This window comes from Rhea americana, unplaced genomic scaffold (assembly GCF_003343005.1).
Source record: "Rhea americana isolate MKP2758 unplaced genomic scaffold, rheAme1 scaffold_189, whole genome shotgun sequence".
Lineage (NCBI taxonomy): Eukaryota > Metazoa > Chordata > Aves > Rheiformes > Rheidae > Rhea > Rhea americana.
In genome coordinates, this window is record NW_028186027.1 from 246748 (window position 1) to 263179 (window position 16432).

A 16432-nucleotide genomic window follows, 5' to 3' on the forward strand; every position below is an offset into this window, starting at 1 on the left:
TCCTTCTGAGTGAATGGTTTGCACTGTTCGGTTTGTAATGATATTCAATAAGGTATCCTTTTATCACCTTTTTTCTTGGCAGAGGAAGCCTGAAATCTGCATGTATCTACTGATGCAGATTAAATGGAGGATTAACAGTAAAATTTTTGAAAAATGGTAGAAGTACTCCTTAAGCAACAAATACATCTGTGTAACCAACAGAAACCAAGCAAGAGGAGGTAGAGGCATGTTCCTCTTACTCCTTTCTAGTTATTAAAAGCAAACAAACAAACCCTGCACACCCAGAACCCCAACAAAAAACTTCGTTCTCAGGTTTGATTATTAGTTGTTTAATTGTAGTAGCATCCATCGTGTATTACCTATAGCATTCAAAATCCTGAGAAAGGGTAAACTTTAAACTGAAAATAGTATGCAATGCAATAAGCTTCTTCCTTTTTTGTTTTTCCTGTGTTATAGAGAGGGATATTTAGTACCTTACAGCAACTGAATGAAAYTAAGACCAAGTACACAGAAGAGGTACATCTTATGCCACCAGATAAGGTAGCTTAAAATTTGCCAGAACAGCTCATCTCTAGAAATTTTTGGAAGAGACATGTGTGCACCTTAGCTTTTCCCAGCTTTTGATAAACAGTGTCCTTATATGAAATGTCCTAAAGGTCTCTTCCATTCCAGCACGACCTATTCAGTTCAGGAGTATTTGTCATGTGCTGATGTAAACAGATAGGATTTATCAGAGTTCCAGCCATTACCCTTCCTTTCTGTGAACTTTTGCATGCATTTTTCTGTACAATAAGCATAAATGTGGAACAGGAAGATGCACAAAGAGCTTTTCTCTAATGGCGTTACTGATGCATGATATTAAAGTATACTTCTGATTTTCTGTATTAAGAWGATGCCTCTCAGTATAAAGTGAATCTTTTTTTTCATTTATTTAATGGTAATGTTGYAATAGCTGTCTTTTTAGAAAAGCTTGTCTGGAAGGAATACTGTCCCATGTAGATGCGTCTGTTTCTCTACGTTATGTACAAAGGGAGCTAAGGCGACAGTGGCACTAGTGCTCACATTCTGAACWCAATTCTCTCGCCTAAATTAGGTGAGAGACTTTCCATCCTGAAGGTTGCATCCCCAAAGATGCTCTTTAATGCCTAATTACTATTATTCAACACATGGGACTACTAAAGACACATGGTAAATTCTCATAAGGCAAAATCACTGCAGTTCAGGTTTTTTGTTCAAACTCACAAACCATCTTTCATGAATAAATAAATATTTCAATATAAGTGGACCTATTAAGAGGACTTGCTTTTGTAAGTTTATGCCAAAATCCAGATTCTATCCCCTCAGAAATCTGTTGGATGTATTCTCTAATCTTAATGCAAAATTACCGAGAAAAACACAAAAGTCTTCAACTGCGTTGGACAACTAGTTTTTCTCTGGCATAGAGAATCCACTTATGCTCTCCATCAAGAGCTGAGCATAACCTGGCAAAACGTAGGGAGATTATACTCTCTTATCCCACTAATGGTATAGTTTGCCACAGTAGGGATGTAATATGGAATACATAGCTGTATAACGCAAAYTCTGATGATTGACTCTTTTACCTATTTTTGGCCATAGAGAACTGTAAGGAGAGCAAAAGTATGAAAATATATTTAACTTTATTTCCAAAGACAGGTGAAAGGTTGGAAGCCCTCTAGTGAGCACGGAGGTGGAGAAATAGTGAAAAATAACATTTTTGAAGAGTTTCATGTAGGTATGATCCCTAAAGCCACAGTCATTATACTTCTCTATATCATGATACTTTAAACTGTGGTGAATTTTACTAAAAAGGAGAGGGGGAAAAAACACAGCAAGGAAGCTACAGGGTTGACAGTCTGCTTTTTTTGTTTCAGAATTCCAGCAGTTTTTCAAAAAGCTCATCTTTCTGTTGTGACAAAGTATCACAGTAAGTATTTTTAAAATATTTTGTCATAAAATGCTATGGTGATTTTAGGTTTTGCTATTTGTGCTTTGGATTTTTCTAAGATCAGTCTTCTGCAAGACGTGTCCTGTTATGCAAAGACCATTTTACAACACCTGTCTGAGAAAACAACTAGGGATATTTGCAGAGCTTATGCTTAACTTAATGACTCTGGTCTCCTGATTATTCTATCAGGAAGGACACGAGGTAAGGTGCCAGGTTCAGTCTTCAGCCTGAAGCTGGAATTTGAGTAGACTGTATATGTCACTATCTTGTGAGACTTGTGAGACATTACACTGATGTTTGTTGGAGTTTGAGGAGGAGTTTTGGATTCACCTCAGTTTTACTTGGGACAGATTTCAGCATGGTGTATCTGCAATGTTTAAGAGACTGCTGGTGAGTCTACCAGATTGTAAAGCGTTTGCAAGCTTCGTAGAAGAATCGATTCCTGCAGCCATGGGTTTCTGTTCTTTGTTATTGCACATCCTACATTTTTTGCACTGGTATTTGTCACTTATATTCATGTTATTGCTTTTCTACATTATTGCTGTAATTTCGAAGAACTCTGATTTTTGGCTAACTCCATTTGCTTACCACACTGAATAATTTGAGCTTTATGGGCATTTCAAAAATTGCAACTTTAAAGAAAATATAGGGAGCTGCAATGCTGACTGATTGCATTGTTTGAGTCCTAGTTGCAGTTCCTTACCATTAAYGTGCTGTGTGTGTTCTCTACTTCTCTGCTCTGAGCTATCGTACCTAATTTCTTTACAGAAGTGCGGACTTTGATCACATTATGGAGGAAGGCTATGAGCTTGACCTCACATACATCACAGAGCGGATCATTGCTGTATCCTTCCCTGCTAGCTGTTCTGAGGAAACGTACCTGCACAATCTGCAAGATGTAACCCGAATGCTCAAATCCAAACATGGGGATAACTACTTGGTATGTGCAAGATCATTCATTTGTTCTGCATCCTCTTCTTTCCTGCAGGAGGATGACTTGTAGGTACCTGTATGCCATTATAAATTAGACATCACTTCTCTAATTTCTCTCTTGATCATATTTACAACTTTGTACAGCAGAGCAAGATTTCCAGTAGTGTTTTGTGCCATTTTTATGCCATTAGACAAGGACTTTCCTGTTGGTGGCACTGTAGTCTATATTTTGGTAGTGCCAAAAGTCAAATGCCGTAGATTAATTGTAAGGACTGTTTTCTTTGAGCAAAATATGCTCTTGAAAGATCCACATGCCACACAATAGAATACATTTTTTTTTCCTACCACATCATACCTTGACTGTCTGCCATTGTTTATGAAACTGTATATGCAGGGTTACTGTTTGGGTGTTTAGTCCAGCTCTTTCTCATTGAATTGATTTAGATCCATTTTTCTTGTTTATTTTTCTYAAGAAAATTAAATCATGAGCAAATTGGAGTTTCATGTGCAGATTTTTTTTATGATGATCCAAACTGTAATTTTCTTATGCTGTCTTCTGCTTAATACTTCTAAACCCTATGGCTTAGCTTATTCTCTGAATGGGAATAAAAACCTGGGCCAATATTTTATTTACTTAATTGCTTCTAAGTGCATTTTTGGTCAACATGTGTAAAGTATTAAAATCAAATCTACAGCTTCAGGAGCATAAACTTGATTCATATCAGAAATTAGTTTCTGGAATGATTCCACCTAAAAATGAAAATATATTATCCTTTGCTCACAGAGGTGTTAAAAATGCATCATACATCCTAAAGATTCAGTTGTAGTATTTGTAATGTTGTCTTACATCCTCAGAACACCCCCTTATTCCCCTCTGCTTCTGTTCCATTGGACATTTGTAGCTTGTAAAACACAAGATAGTAACAGTTTGAAGGAGATCTAGACGCAAAGCTTTATGGGTTTAAATTCACCTACTGTCAGTAGCCTTTCTCATGTGACAGCAGTATTTTGGTATTTGTATAAGTTTTCAGACTCAGTCCAGTTAAACCTCATTAAGTACCTCTTTGTGTWGCAAAAATCTGATGTGCTTATGGTAAGTTTTTTTTTTTTTTTAGGGTGAGAAGCAGCCCTCCCTCTAAGTGAGATCGCAGTCAGTCAATGTTGCAGTTTTGCATTTTATTTTTATTCTAACCAGTGTTTTGGAAATCCATTTACAAAGAATGCCTGACTCTCTGTGGCAAATTGCAGCTAAGCTGGAGAGCTGGAGAGCTCATTTTAAAGCTATAACTTTTGTTTCTCGTGTTTCAAAGTCCCCTCCAGTGTGTTCCCAGAGGTACTTATGAAAAAAAAAACAACAACAACAACAAAAACAACAACAACAACAAAAAAAAAACAAAAAAAAGGAAGAAGAAGCAAGCAATTCTATTTAAATTGATGGGAACACTTTTACTTTTTTATTGGATCAGGGCTGACAGAAGATGTGTAGAAACCAGCATTTGCTGTTTTGTAGCTAGTTATTCTCCCTCTTGATTTATGTATGTGTTAAAATGTTGTCGCTACAGCAAGGACAGAGGAGGAGAATGAAACATCCAAGGAATTAGATGAGCACATTGTTGCCTCTTTCAGTCACAGTAAATTGCAAAGAGTATGAATAAAAATACCCCAGAAATATCTCATTTTCTGTAACAGTAGAGAATTATACTTTGACAGTCTGAGACCAGAATCATTTATGGAATGATGGAAACTCCTCCGTATCTTAAACTAATCTTTGTTCTGCTTTATTATCCTAAGAGAGAGAAAAAATACTTTTTAAATAAAAGGATTAAGTTCTCAGAAGAAATCAGAGTTTTCTTCAACAGTAAGCATTTTCAAAATTGAATTTTTATAGTGTCTGTGTAGCATTTTCATTTTTTTGTTGTTGTTGTGTTTGTATGTGTGTGGCCTTGGTCAGCAGAGGGAAGTCATGTTATATTGAAAAACTCAGCATGGATCACACTGGTCAAAAATCTTATACCCATATTCATGCAGAGTTGTAAAAGACCTATTCTTTAAATGCTCATAGTCTTTAGAAATTGTCTTTTGTAAAACGCTGACTTGTATGTCAGAAACAGCATATACATATATGTTCTTAATTTTTATTGTTTTAAATTAATCATGAATTAAAACTCTTTATATTGGACGGAGAAAAGAAAGAAATGAGAGAGATAAAGTATTCCATGATAGCATTATTTAAAAAAAAAAAATCTTTAAAGTGACCAAGAAACAGTAGCGCATTGATATGTCTGCTTTCATGCAATGTGTTTTCATCGACAGATCCTTTCTGCAACAAATACTTACTTGAAAACCCAAACCCTTCAAAGTAAGGAGAATTAAAGGATAGAATGAATCATCCTTTTATTCCCTATGTAGTAAAATTATCTGTCAGGTACAGAGGAATGCATATTTTATTGCAAGGAAAGATTCATAGGTTGGACTTGAAACATGCTGTTTTTCACAATTACTTGCAAAATACACGTAGTGCAAAAATTCTTCAAAAAGGAGAAAAGTGTGAAGGATTGAATTTTGCATAAATAAATTCACCATTTTGTTAATGTTCTGGATAACTTCAGTAATGTATTTGTCCTGTAATATTGACTTAAAAGTCTGYTATGCATTACACTTGTAGGAGAAAAGTAGTGCTCAATTGTTCAGATATTTTGAGCTCTTTTTTAAAAGGTCATTATCAGCTCATCAGTTTATTTTTCAGATTTTGTGCTTATTTTCTGAAAGAGACCACTTTGGTGTTTAAAATACATGAATGCGCATACTTTTTTCACTGTCTCTAACAGGTTTTATTTCAGTGTTTATTATTTATGGCTGTCAAAGCAGTTCCCTTGATAGGGATTTAGAGCAATGATAAATGAACAAGTTATGTATGTTACGGGTATATTGGTGAACTCTGGTTATGTTTTTGGTATCTATAGTAAGTGAAAGGTAACAGAGTACTTCGAAGAGTAAACTACTGTAAATTMACTCACTCCTGTTAGACAGGCACAAACATGGGAATGTACAGAGCAGCTGGTGAGCAATAACTCATTTGTGTCAAAGGTGCTTGGAGTCTGCCTGCAAATACTATTGGCTAAATTCATGGTCTGTGCTTTTTTTAAAAAGCAAAACAGACCCCAAGCCCACTACCACCATTTATAAAAACATCTCGGTCATTACATTACAATTTTGACATACACGTGTTTGCTACTGGATGGAGTAACATAACCATGCTCTGTGTTTGCTTAGTCCTGAGTATGTAAATGATAGAGTCCAACTTCTGTGCTGCTGTTGTTTACTTGATGGAACCATTTGGTAATTTCAGCTTGTGTTACATTTGGGACTACCTGTATAACAGAAACCTTTCATTTCCCCTGACCTTTACTCAGCTCCAGGCCTTCAACACTGATCTCCAGAAAGCAAGCGTGGTCCTTCCCCGGGAGAACAGTATTGCCTGGCTGCTCTCTCGGCTGCAGGCTGGTGAGATGGTCCCCAGACAGTTCCTGGTCTTGTATGACCACCGGGACCTCCCTCACTTCCCCAAATTGCAGCCAAACACCGATTGGTTTTGTTCTCTGATTTTGTGCTTCTGGTCATTTGATTAAGGAGCAGGCCAAATGCCTCAGTCTTCAGTGCCTTCATAAAGATCTGCTGGCCTTTTCCATCTGAAAGGTCTCTTAGTTTTGTTCTAAGGTGTTAGTGAATGCTCAGCAGGGTGAGCGAATTAATATTACCTCCCTCCCTTGTAAAAGCTTATTCCTGGGTCAGGATTGAATCATTTTGGGGGGACTAGAGGTATCTTCCTTTCTATTATGAACAAGAAGATGATTATATTATTTCATCTTTATTTTTTAAATGAGATCCTAAAATTTAGGACTAAATCACTAAGTTTTGTAAAATTAAAGGCTAATGCTTGTCTTCCTCTACAAAATGCAAGTAGATGAGCCTTGGATATACAAGCAGCAGCTAAAAGGAATGCAATTAATCTTCCACTTCTATCTATTCATAGTATATGCCTCTGTTCAAAGACTTCAGTGACCTTTTGTTTTGTTTCCTTAAGTGAGATGTTGGTTCCTCTCGCTTCTGATCTCCACTCTGAGCAGACAGAACTCCTGTAGTATCCCCATCTGATCTCTACTACTGCATAGCTTGGTAGAGACATGGCATCTTTGAGTTTGGCATCTGATCCAGCCATGACAAGTATCTACCATGAACAGGGCCATATCCTCACGCATAAAATTTAGAAACTGGTCTTAAGTATGAATACAAGAAGATGAATAAAGAATGAAAGTTCTTACCAAATTACCATAGCACTTTTCCTGTGGGAAATTCTTAGGTAATTTCTCTTACACACATTTTTTTAAAAATCAAATATTAAGAATTCTGTATTGGGAACACAGCTTTCCACTAAAYTGCTGTATAGTAAATATTGAAGCTGATAGAAAAGTAAGTTTTTTCTTAATCATTTACATAGAACACTCCACCATCCAAACTAGCATAGAAGACAATGCAAACATAAATTTTTGGTTATGGTTTATCTCTTCTGCAATCTCTTTTTAAAATGCAAACAGTATTGGAATAAAGACCATATCCTAATCATGTAGGGATGTTTTAAGCTTTCTGCTTATGTTTTTCTRTTCAACAAAAGTGGTGTATACCCTTTATGGTCATGTGTATTTCCAGGTACACAGTTTAAAACACAAGCTGTTTTCCGTGTTAATTTTTGGTGCTTCTTCCTTCTCTGGGTGAATTTCTTTTTCAAAAGCCTGCCGTTTTTCCTGTAGATGGTATAATGGTTTCCTGCTTTCGCTTTTTCCATCAGACGACTGCCCATTACGCTGCTTCAAACTACCGCATCAGCAAGCAGCAGGCACCAGTTTCCAGAAGCAAAATGATTTTGTTTCTTTGGCCTATTTGGATCTCGGCTTCTTTACTGAGCCTGCTGATGAGAGTGCTAGCTAGTTCCAGATAGGATGGTACTCATTAGAATAGGGTTGTTAAGTTGTCCATAGGTGGTAATATATAATATATATACATATTATATATATAATGAATTTCCCTCTTATTTATGACTTTTTTATCCCATTCTGACAGTGTAATGCAACTTTTAAAATGATAATGGGTATCATCTATGTTAGCTCTGAGTGACGTAAAATAGCCATATTATGAATGAGAATCTGGTTCAGTAGCTCCGTTTTGTTCTAGTATCAAACAAAAATAGCTGAAATATCAATATTGAAGTTAGAAGTACTTCCTAATGAAGGAGTCAAATACACTTAGATACATTGCTTTATTTTTATTTACATTTGTTTATCAGTCTATCTCCTTGTGAAGCACTAATTGTGTAATAGCTTACTGTCTGTGGGTTARCAGAAGAGTTGAAGCATCTCAAAGGCCAGCCTACAGCTAAATAGCTATGTCATACCTTCCCTGTGAAGTTTTCRCAGACCAACATTTTTTTGCTAGGCACTCAAATAAAGACTGTGCCACCCTCATAGATGAATTTATRTATTTATTTACTTTTCTTGCATAGTACAGTGATTTTGCATAATGCCCAGGTATCAGTATAGCTTTGACAAAAGTAAAACTCAGAGAAAAAAGAAGCAGCAGAATTTTATTGTCCCTTTTCAATTTAATTTCATCTCTAATTTCATCTTGTAMTTACTCAACTTATTATGGGAAGCACCTAAAATACATTTATTTGCATTACCTGATTTTAAATGTTAATTTGACTCAGTAATACAGCAGCCTGAAGCCTTACCACTATCGCTTCTTCTAATTGTCATGTRTTTCAAATACAGTGATTTACTGCATAAATTATGAAGCCTCAATGGTTAATTTTTTTTTCTTTCTTTCTGAACAGGTGTTAAACCTTTCTGAAAAGAGATATGACCTTGCCAAGCTTAACCCAAAGGTATTGGTTCTCTTCCATGACATACCTCTCTTGCTAGCATTAAAGGCAACTTAAATGGCCTGATAAGCCCTGAAGCTATACAAGCCTTGATGCACAGAGTAAGATAACAAATTTTGGAAGACATTAGAAAACCACACATGTGCATCCCTTTTAGTTTTTTTTTTTTCCTAAGTTCTGCTTTGTGTCTGTTAAGCTATGCTTTACAAAGCTACTTCGATTGTTTTCTTCAGTTTTGCACACTCRACAAGAAGGAAAACCTACTGAGGCTGCTGAAAAAATTCCTACTGAGTGAAGTCAATTTTACTGCAAGTGAAATTTCATTGTGCACCCATGGAATATTAAGCGTCCTAGATTGTGATGTACAGTCTGATGGCTGAAACTAGAGAACTCCGTTCAAATATAAACTTTGCTTTTTGTATTAACCTTTCACAGCTACTTCTCTGCACAATAGAGACTTAATGAAGGGATCCGGCTTTTGAGGTCTTTCATCTTTTGTTCTTTCTCAAGGCTTTTCTCCTCTCCCCTGGTTATGTTTGTTGTTTAAAAAATGAAATGCAGGTAGTCTTCATCAACCATTATTAGGTCAGAATAGCACAGATGCTTATTTATAGCAGTAACTTTACAAAGATATACGATGCCTGAGAAAATATTAATAATGTGATATGTTATTAATAATAACATTGACTCATAGGCTATTCTTGAATATTTTGTTGATCAGAAGGGATTTAAAACATTCATTTTTACTGTTTTTGGTAGTGTTAAATATTGTTAATGTTAAGTAGGCGTATAATAGGTTGAACAAACAGTATTACAAAGCGACTAAAGGTGAATAAGAACTATGAACAAAATTTTGATATGTCAAATCCATTGCCTATGAAGAAGAAAAATCACAAAATAATTAAAAACTATCACAAAATTGGACCAACTCAGCCAAAGTTCTTTGCACTTTTGACATTCTAAATATTTTAATACGTTTTTGCAATTATCTGAAACTATAAAAAAAAATTCAGAAATCAAGATCTTCAGAAAATTTATGTGACAAATCTTTTTTTTCTTTTTTATTTTTTTTGACAAAATTACTTGAAAATATTGGGGGGGAGGGGGGAAAGCTGCCCAGAACAGCCCTGTCCCCCACCAAAAGACCTGCTAAGATATTTTGCTTACGTTGTGGCACTAGAAAGTGATGTAATTGTGACATGGTTCTCTTGGGTTGGAAAAAGTGAGGAAGCTCTTCACCATCATAATGTGTGAATCTAGAATTGGAATACGTAGTATTACAGGATATTTCTTGTGAATGTCATCTGTTCCATTGCAGATTATGGATGTGGGTTGGCCTGATCTTCATGCTCCACCTCTCGATAAGGTGTGCACTATCTGCAAGGCTATGGAGTCATGGCTGAACAGCGATCCCCAACATGTGGTGGTGATCCATTGCAGAGTAAGTGAGCTTTGTATATACTCATTGCCTATCTGTCTGAATTCATATTYAAAAACCTTGTCCTTTATTCTTACTCATATTGAAAAAAGTGTGTGTTTTTTAATGTTGGAAACTATGTGGCAAATCCTCAACATTTATAGCAGYAGCTTTACAGGAATATACAATGCCTGAGGAAAATACTAATAATACAATTAACATTGACCCATATGCTATTTTATTGAATATTTTAGTGATCACAAAGGATTTAAATCCTTCAGTGTTACTGTTTTTGGTAGTGTTAAATATTGTTACTGTTAAGTAGGCGTATAATAACAACAAATTGAACAACCAGTGTTATAAAGGCTTAAATCCACTGACCTTGCATGCTTATGTTATCTATATCTCTTTACGATTTAGTTAACTAAGATTCTCGCTTGTACTCTGGGCATAGCATGCAGTGATGTTAGTTCACTTCCTTTAAAGGTCAGTGCTACATCTGTGAGTGTATTTAGAGGCTTGAGGTTTTCCAGTTCAATCTCAAACTCCTTAAAAGCCTTTCATGTTCTATGGCATTTACTGATTTTGTTGCTGTATAAGGGAGCAACACCTCAGAGGCTTTACTTCAGTCAGTTGAGTCCTGTTCACAGATAGATAAAGGTATTTTATTGTGCAAAAGTAGGTGTTCAGGCAGTTTCTGGCAAAACTGAATACCTTTTTCTGGACCTTTTTTAAGTTTCCATATTGGAAAATGTGGCCCAGACTATTAAATATAGTAGCAGAGTGACTGCACTGGCTAATAGGTAATCCCTTTAGACTGGAGTATGGTTGTAGTGAATAAGAAGTGAGGGTATTAAATCCTCCTGGGCTCAGACAGGTTCTGACTGCTTGTGTAATTGCCATGCCCTACAGTAGTGCTGTTTTTGTTGTGCAAGGTTTCACCTTCTCTATGCTTGCTCAGTGAAGAGAAATAAAAAGAAATGTTAATAAAGAGAAATAATATGAATTCAGAACAGAGTTGGCAGCTGTGCTAGGGGGACACTTCAGGCAAATCTGACTTTATATCACTGGCAGATTTTATTTTAAACTGAATAACGCTGATGTGAGATCCAATCTTCTCATAAATTCAAGTTGAATAGTCCCCTGTAATTCATAGCTTGCAGGCAGAATGCCATGACTGTATGAAACACCATTGATTTCTTGTTAGCTACAGGACTGCAGCCAGGAGAATGGTGAATACATGGTAACACAACAGCACGAAAATGCATGAAAGAAATGACACAGTGCAGAGAACATAATGCTTTTTTTTGGTCGTAACTGTATTTTCAGTTAAAAAAAAAAAAAAAAAAGGAAATATGTTATTTGGCATTTTACGTACAAATTAGTAACGTATAATTGTTGCTTAATTCCTTTTGGTAATGATTTGAAAATTTCCAACTAGGAGGATTGATGTAGCTATTCTGTCTCAGCTGAGAATCTGAAAGCCTCTTGAAACCAGTGAGAATTACCACTCAGTAATTTTTATAAAATTTATGCATGTAAACTATTTAATCAAATATTGAAACATTTTTGAAATGCTCCATAGGAAAAAAAGTGATAGTTGTTTTAAATTGCAGGTGCTAGGGGAGGGAAAGCTTTTTTTATATTAAAAAGAAAAAAAAAAAAAAAAAGCCAAAACCTGTCAGAAATCATATGCTTTCCAAAATCCATACTTTGTAGCACATCATGCCAGAAATTGCAACATTGTCTAGACTTGTCTTGAATAATGATTTCTAGAAAGATTAATACTAAATTAAAACAGCTTATAGAATGTTCCTGCTACCATTACAGATTTTTTCTTTTAATTTATAACTTTGTTTTCGTATGAAAAGATACCAAATATATAAAAAGTGTTCTATTTACAAATAATTAAAAGGTGAAAGAAAACAAAGCTATAGATTCATAGATTTAAATTAAATATGAAAAAGTTTAAATATGTTAAACTTACTGAATCTTAAGTTCAGGAGAAATAATAAGAAAACATATTAACAATAATAATATGACTAGTCATATTGTATTTACTTGATGCTACTCTTGAATGCGAATGAAGAGTTGGGAAGTTGTGAGCTGGGTGACATTTTGAAACAAATGCAAGGAATTTAAACTTTGATATTAAAAAGATTCAGTATGATATAGGAAAGTTGTCTCTTCAGTCTTTCTCATAAAACACATTTTCCTCTGTGTTCGAGACCTCTCAACATAGAGGAGCAGGGTTAATACAAATTACGTGATGGGAGAAGCTCATCATTGCAGAAGAGCTAGATACGAGCTTTACTGAGTGAGCTGGAATCCATTTGTGCAAGCTTTCCTCTCCATCGGTAGGAGCTGACCGACTTGTCTGTAGAAATCCCCAGTTGGAGCTTTTTCTGTCACTTGTCAGCCAGCTTGCAGTGAAGAGACAAGCTGCTGTCCGTCATTACCACCTTTCCAACAACATAGGAGATGCTTGACAAAGAAGAGGCTCTGGCTCTTCAAGTCTAAGATTTTGTTTACTATGGATTTTATATAAAATAATACCCAATGATGTGCAATATAGCTGAAATAAGTTATCCTTTCCTTTTTGCTTATACAGGGAGGAAAAGGAAGGATAGGCGTAGTCATATCRTCGTATATGCACTTCACCAATGTTTCTGCAAGGTAACGTATGAGTAGTGGAAAGAAGTAACCGTGTGTTGTTTGTTTTTACAATCAAGAGCCAAAAATCAGAAAAAGAGGTCTGCAGTGCTATTCAGTTACTCACTTAAGGTTTGTCAGCTTGGTTTCTCAAGGGCCTTGGAGTATATATTAAAACAACCTACTTTAACGACTTCTGTCATGATCCTGTTTGAACAGGAGGATGTACTAGCTGACATCCTGAGCTTTCTTCTAACCTGAGTTATTCTATGATTCTGTGGGAAAATAATCTGAAAGGTCATCTATATGAGTGAAGAAATGCACAAAAAAACTTGTTTTTGTATACTGCTGCTGTTTTATACCATCAAAAGTATCCGTTTCTATAACTTATATCGTTCTTAAATCATGAGAAACTATTCCTAAAGTGATTGAGGAAAACAATTATTAGAAATTGGAACTAATATTGCATAGGAGATTCCCAGACTGATCAAAATGCAGAATGCAGTTTAAGACATTACTTGGACTTAATCATGCAGGAGCAAGTCTCCAAATAGTTCAAGGAATACGAACCTGAATTGTTTTTTTGGTTACTGTTTCTTTTAGAATGCTGAAATCATGAAATGACAGTTGACAGTTTGTGTCAATAAACATGAAATTTGATAAATGCTGTCAAAAGAATGGAACTTTTCTGTGGTGAAATTCTATATTTTTCCTTTGATCTCATTTTTTTTTTACTTTTGTATGTGTAAAATGGCACTGTAAAGACTATGGTTTCAGTGAAACCGGGCTCTCAGAAAATAGTTTATGTTCACTCTGATAAAACCTGATAGATAAATGTAGATTAAGCTCTTAAGTATTATATGTACAAATATATGTTGAAAGAATATAAACAGATTTATCCTCAAGGAGTAACTGGGCCAATGATTGCCACTATTTTATGTTAGTGTTTTGTTGAGAAGAATTATGAACAAAAGATCTGTTAAGTGGCAATATTGCAGTACTATGTTGTGATCTCCTGTGTATCAGCCTTTAAAGGCGGTACCTTGCTGTAAGCWGGTTTTAGTAATGTCGTAACAGAATAACATCTGACACAGTGGTGTAGTGCCCAGCRTTGAAAGATGCTATCTTTACCCAAAATAAATTCAGGATTTCTCCAACTAGAGTTGCAAGGGATGAGCACAGAAACCTTCATTTAAGTTGCTGGTTATCTGGTAACTCCTATCCAAAACTTAACTTTCCTCTATGTTGATGGCAACTTAAGGAAAAAAAGCATTTCCTGAGTAGGATTTGTATATCATTATGGTTATCAAGACTTTTCAAAATGGTATGCAGCAGGACCTACTGCAGATTCTGCTGCTGAGGGTGCTGGCTGCCCTGCTCAGAGACAAGGGTTTGAGGATCCTTTGTACTACAGAGTTTCCACTTGCCCCCATGCACATATCAGTGTCTGGTCTTGGAAACAAAGCCTGATGATGTAAAGGCTGCATGTGCCTCAATGTTGTGTGAGATTTCTTAATGTTTACATTTACAAATTTAATAAAAGCTGCTGCTCTTTTTTGCTTCAAGTTAATGCTGTTGATATTGGTGATAGCTCAATGTTAAGTAGTAAAACTTATGTTTTAGGTGTTATGCCAGGCAACAGTTATGAAATGTATCCTAAACATGGAGGAAATACTGTTCCTGGTTTTCTTAAAAAACATATTTGTATATGGAAAAATGAGGTCTTCATAGCTGCAAGTAACATGTATAGTTGCCTTGCTTTGGGGTTTTGTGTCATAAATATCTGATTTTCTTATGTAGGAAAGACTAATGTGCAGCCAGATTTAACTAGGGCAAACCAGGCTTTTTGTAATGATTATTAAACTTTGTTCTAACAAGTAAAGAACCAAAAATCTTTGGCCAATTCAGTTAAGAGTGGGATGGTTAAATTTTGCGTGATAGTGTGGGTGAAGATATGTGATGCAACACATTGAGATTATGTCACATCAGTTAATAAGCATTTGAAAAGCTGTAGGACARTAGTTTTTATCCTACAGCTTATTATTCTATAGCATCTATATAATACCTACACAGTGAAATAGTAYGTGCATACAAATTTACTTTGTATGGGTGCATATGGTCACAAAATATTTAGGTACAGACAGGAAGAATATTGTTAAACATTCAGGAATCATCTGAAGAAATGACACATCAGTCACCAGTTAAGAGACCTGGGAAGGGCAGATTTCTCCAMATAGGTCATTTTGGATATTACTATGTCAGAATTAGAATTTCAGCTATTTTAAACTGTTTTTATAAAGCAATGGAAAGATAGAGGCAATCTTTACTGAAGTGTAAGATGTTCTGTACTTGATCTATTACATGTCAAATGTTCTGTTACTGCTGTTTTTATTTTTTAATTTTTTAGACTTAAATTAGTGCTGTGTATGTGTGCATTTGTAAAAKTTAATGTCTTATTTTTCCTGCAACATGTCATGCTACATGCATAACACATCAGTTACCAGATTTCTTTTGTGCTGGTACCATCGTTATTGGCATTGTACTTTTGTACTGCATACAACTACATATGTATGTACATATAAAAGGTTCTGGCATTTTCTAGGCCATGTGTGAAGGAATAAGCTCCTCTTTCAGAATGATGGCATAGGACTGACAATACTCATGAATGTCATTTTGAGGTAAACTGTGTCTCCCTTAAATATTACAAAAGTTCCTCACCAAGAGGATACCAATGAGATCAGTTGCAGCGGATGGATTGTTAMACAAACATAGAGATAGTGTAAAGTGAGTTTTGGGGAGAAAGCTGTTCTGATCACATACTATGGAATCTTTAACCTCCATGAAGAAAAGCGTAACTTTACAGTCTGATCCAATACCCTGTCAAGACAATCAATARCTTATGATCGATTTTTGAAAAGGATATAAATTCAATTTTTAGCCTGATATGTGTATGCATTTTTTTTCCTTAGGACTCCTTTAGATGGAACTAAGCCTAGAATTTAAAACTTGAAATTCCAGAGAGTCTAGTTATTTTGGACTTTCTACTTGTTTTATGTCCTGATGCTAATTAATATTAGCAATTATATCTGTTAATAAACACCTGTTTTCATTTTTTTTAATCTAGTGTAAATATAGCAGAGTCAGCATAGTGTGTTTCTAGGGTTGTATAATTATGAGCATTCTCACAGATTTTTGGCACTTCCGTTTTTTTTTTTTTTTTTTTTTTTTTTCCTGTACCCTCTTGCCTTCCTTTACCCAGATAGAGAAGATCCACATCAGAGCTATTTGCATTCTGAATAGAGAATGGAAGTATTTTGCTGAATAAGTTGCTCTTTAATTCTACATTTGAGGAGCTCACGATTGCCTGACACAAAGCATTTCTTTTTTTTTTTTCTTTTTCCAAAGATCAATATTTTTATTTAAAGCAGGCTCTCCCTTGGTGGCTCAGGGCACAGGAAACAAAGATTGAAGAAATTGCTTGACTGCTTAAATGATCCTCTCCCCTGCACCCTCTGCACCTCATGTAATG

At 35.4% G+C, this 16432-nt stretch overlaps 1 protein-coding gene across 16 annotated transcripts in view; it reads left to right on the top strand.

Moving 5' to 3' along the window:
* Window positions 1–16432, top strand: part of TNS3 (tensin 3) — a 304187-nt gene that overhangs the window by 177106 nt on the left and 110649 nt on the right. For all 16 annotated transcript variants that reach the window (XM_085302207.1, XM_085302209.1, XM_085302203.1 and 13 more), the window contains 5 exons: window positions 1893–1945; window positions 2735–2906; window positions 8787–8837; window positions 10153–10275; window positions 12863–12927. In XM_085302207.1, coding sequence (XP_085158333.1) covers window positions 1893–1945; window positions 2735–2906; window positions 8787–8837; window positions 10153–10275; window positions 12863–12927 — 464 coding nt within the window. The remainder of the gene's footprint in view (window positions 1–1892; window positions 1946–2734; window positions 2907–8786; window positions 8838–10152; window positions 10276–12862; window positions 12928–16432) is intronic.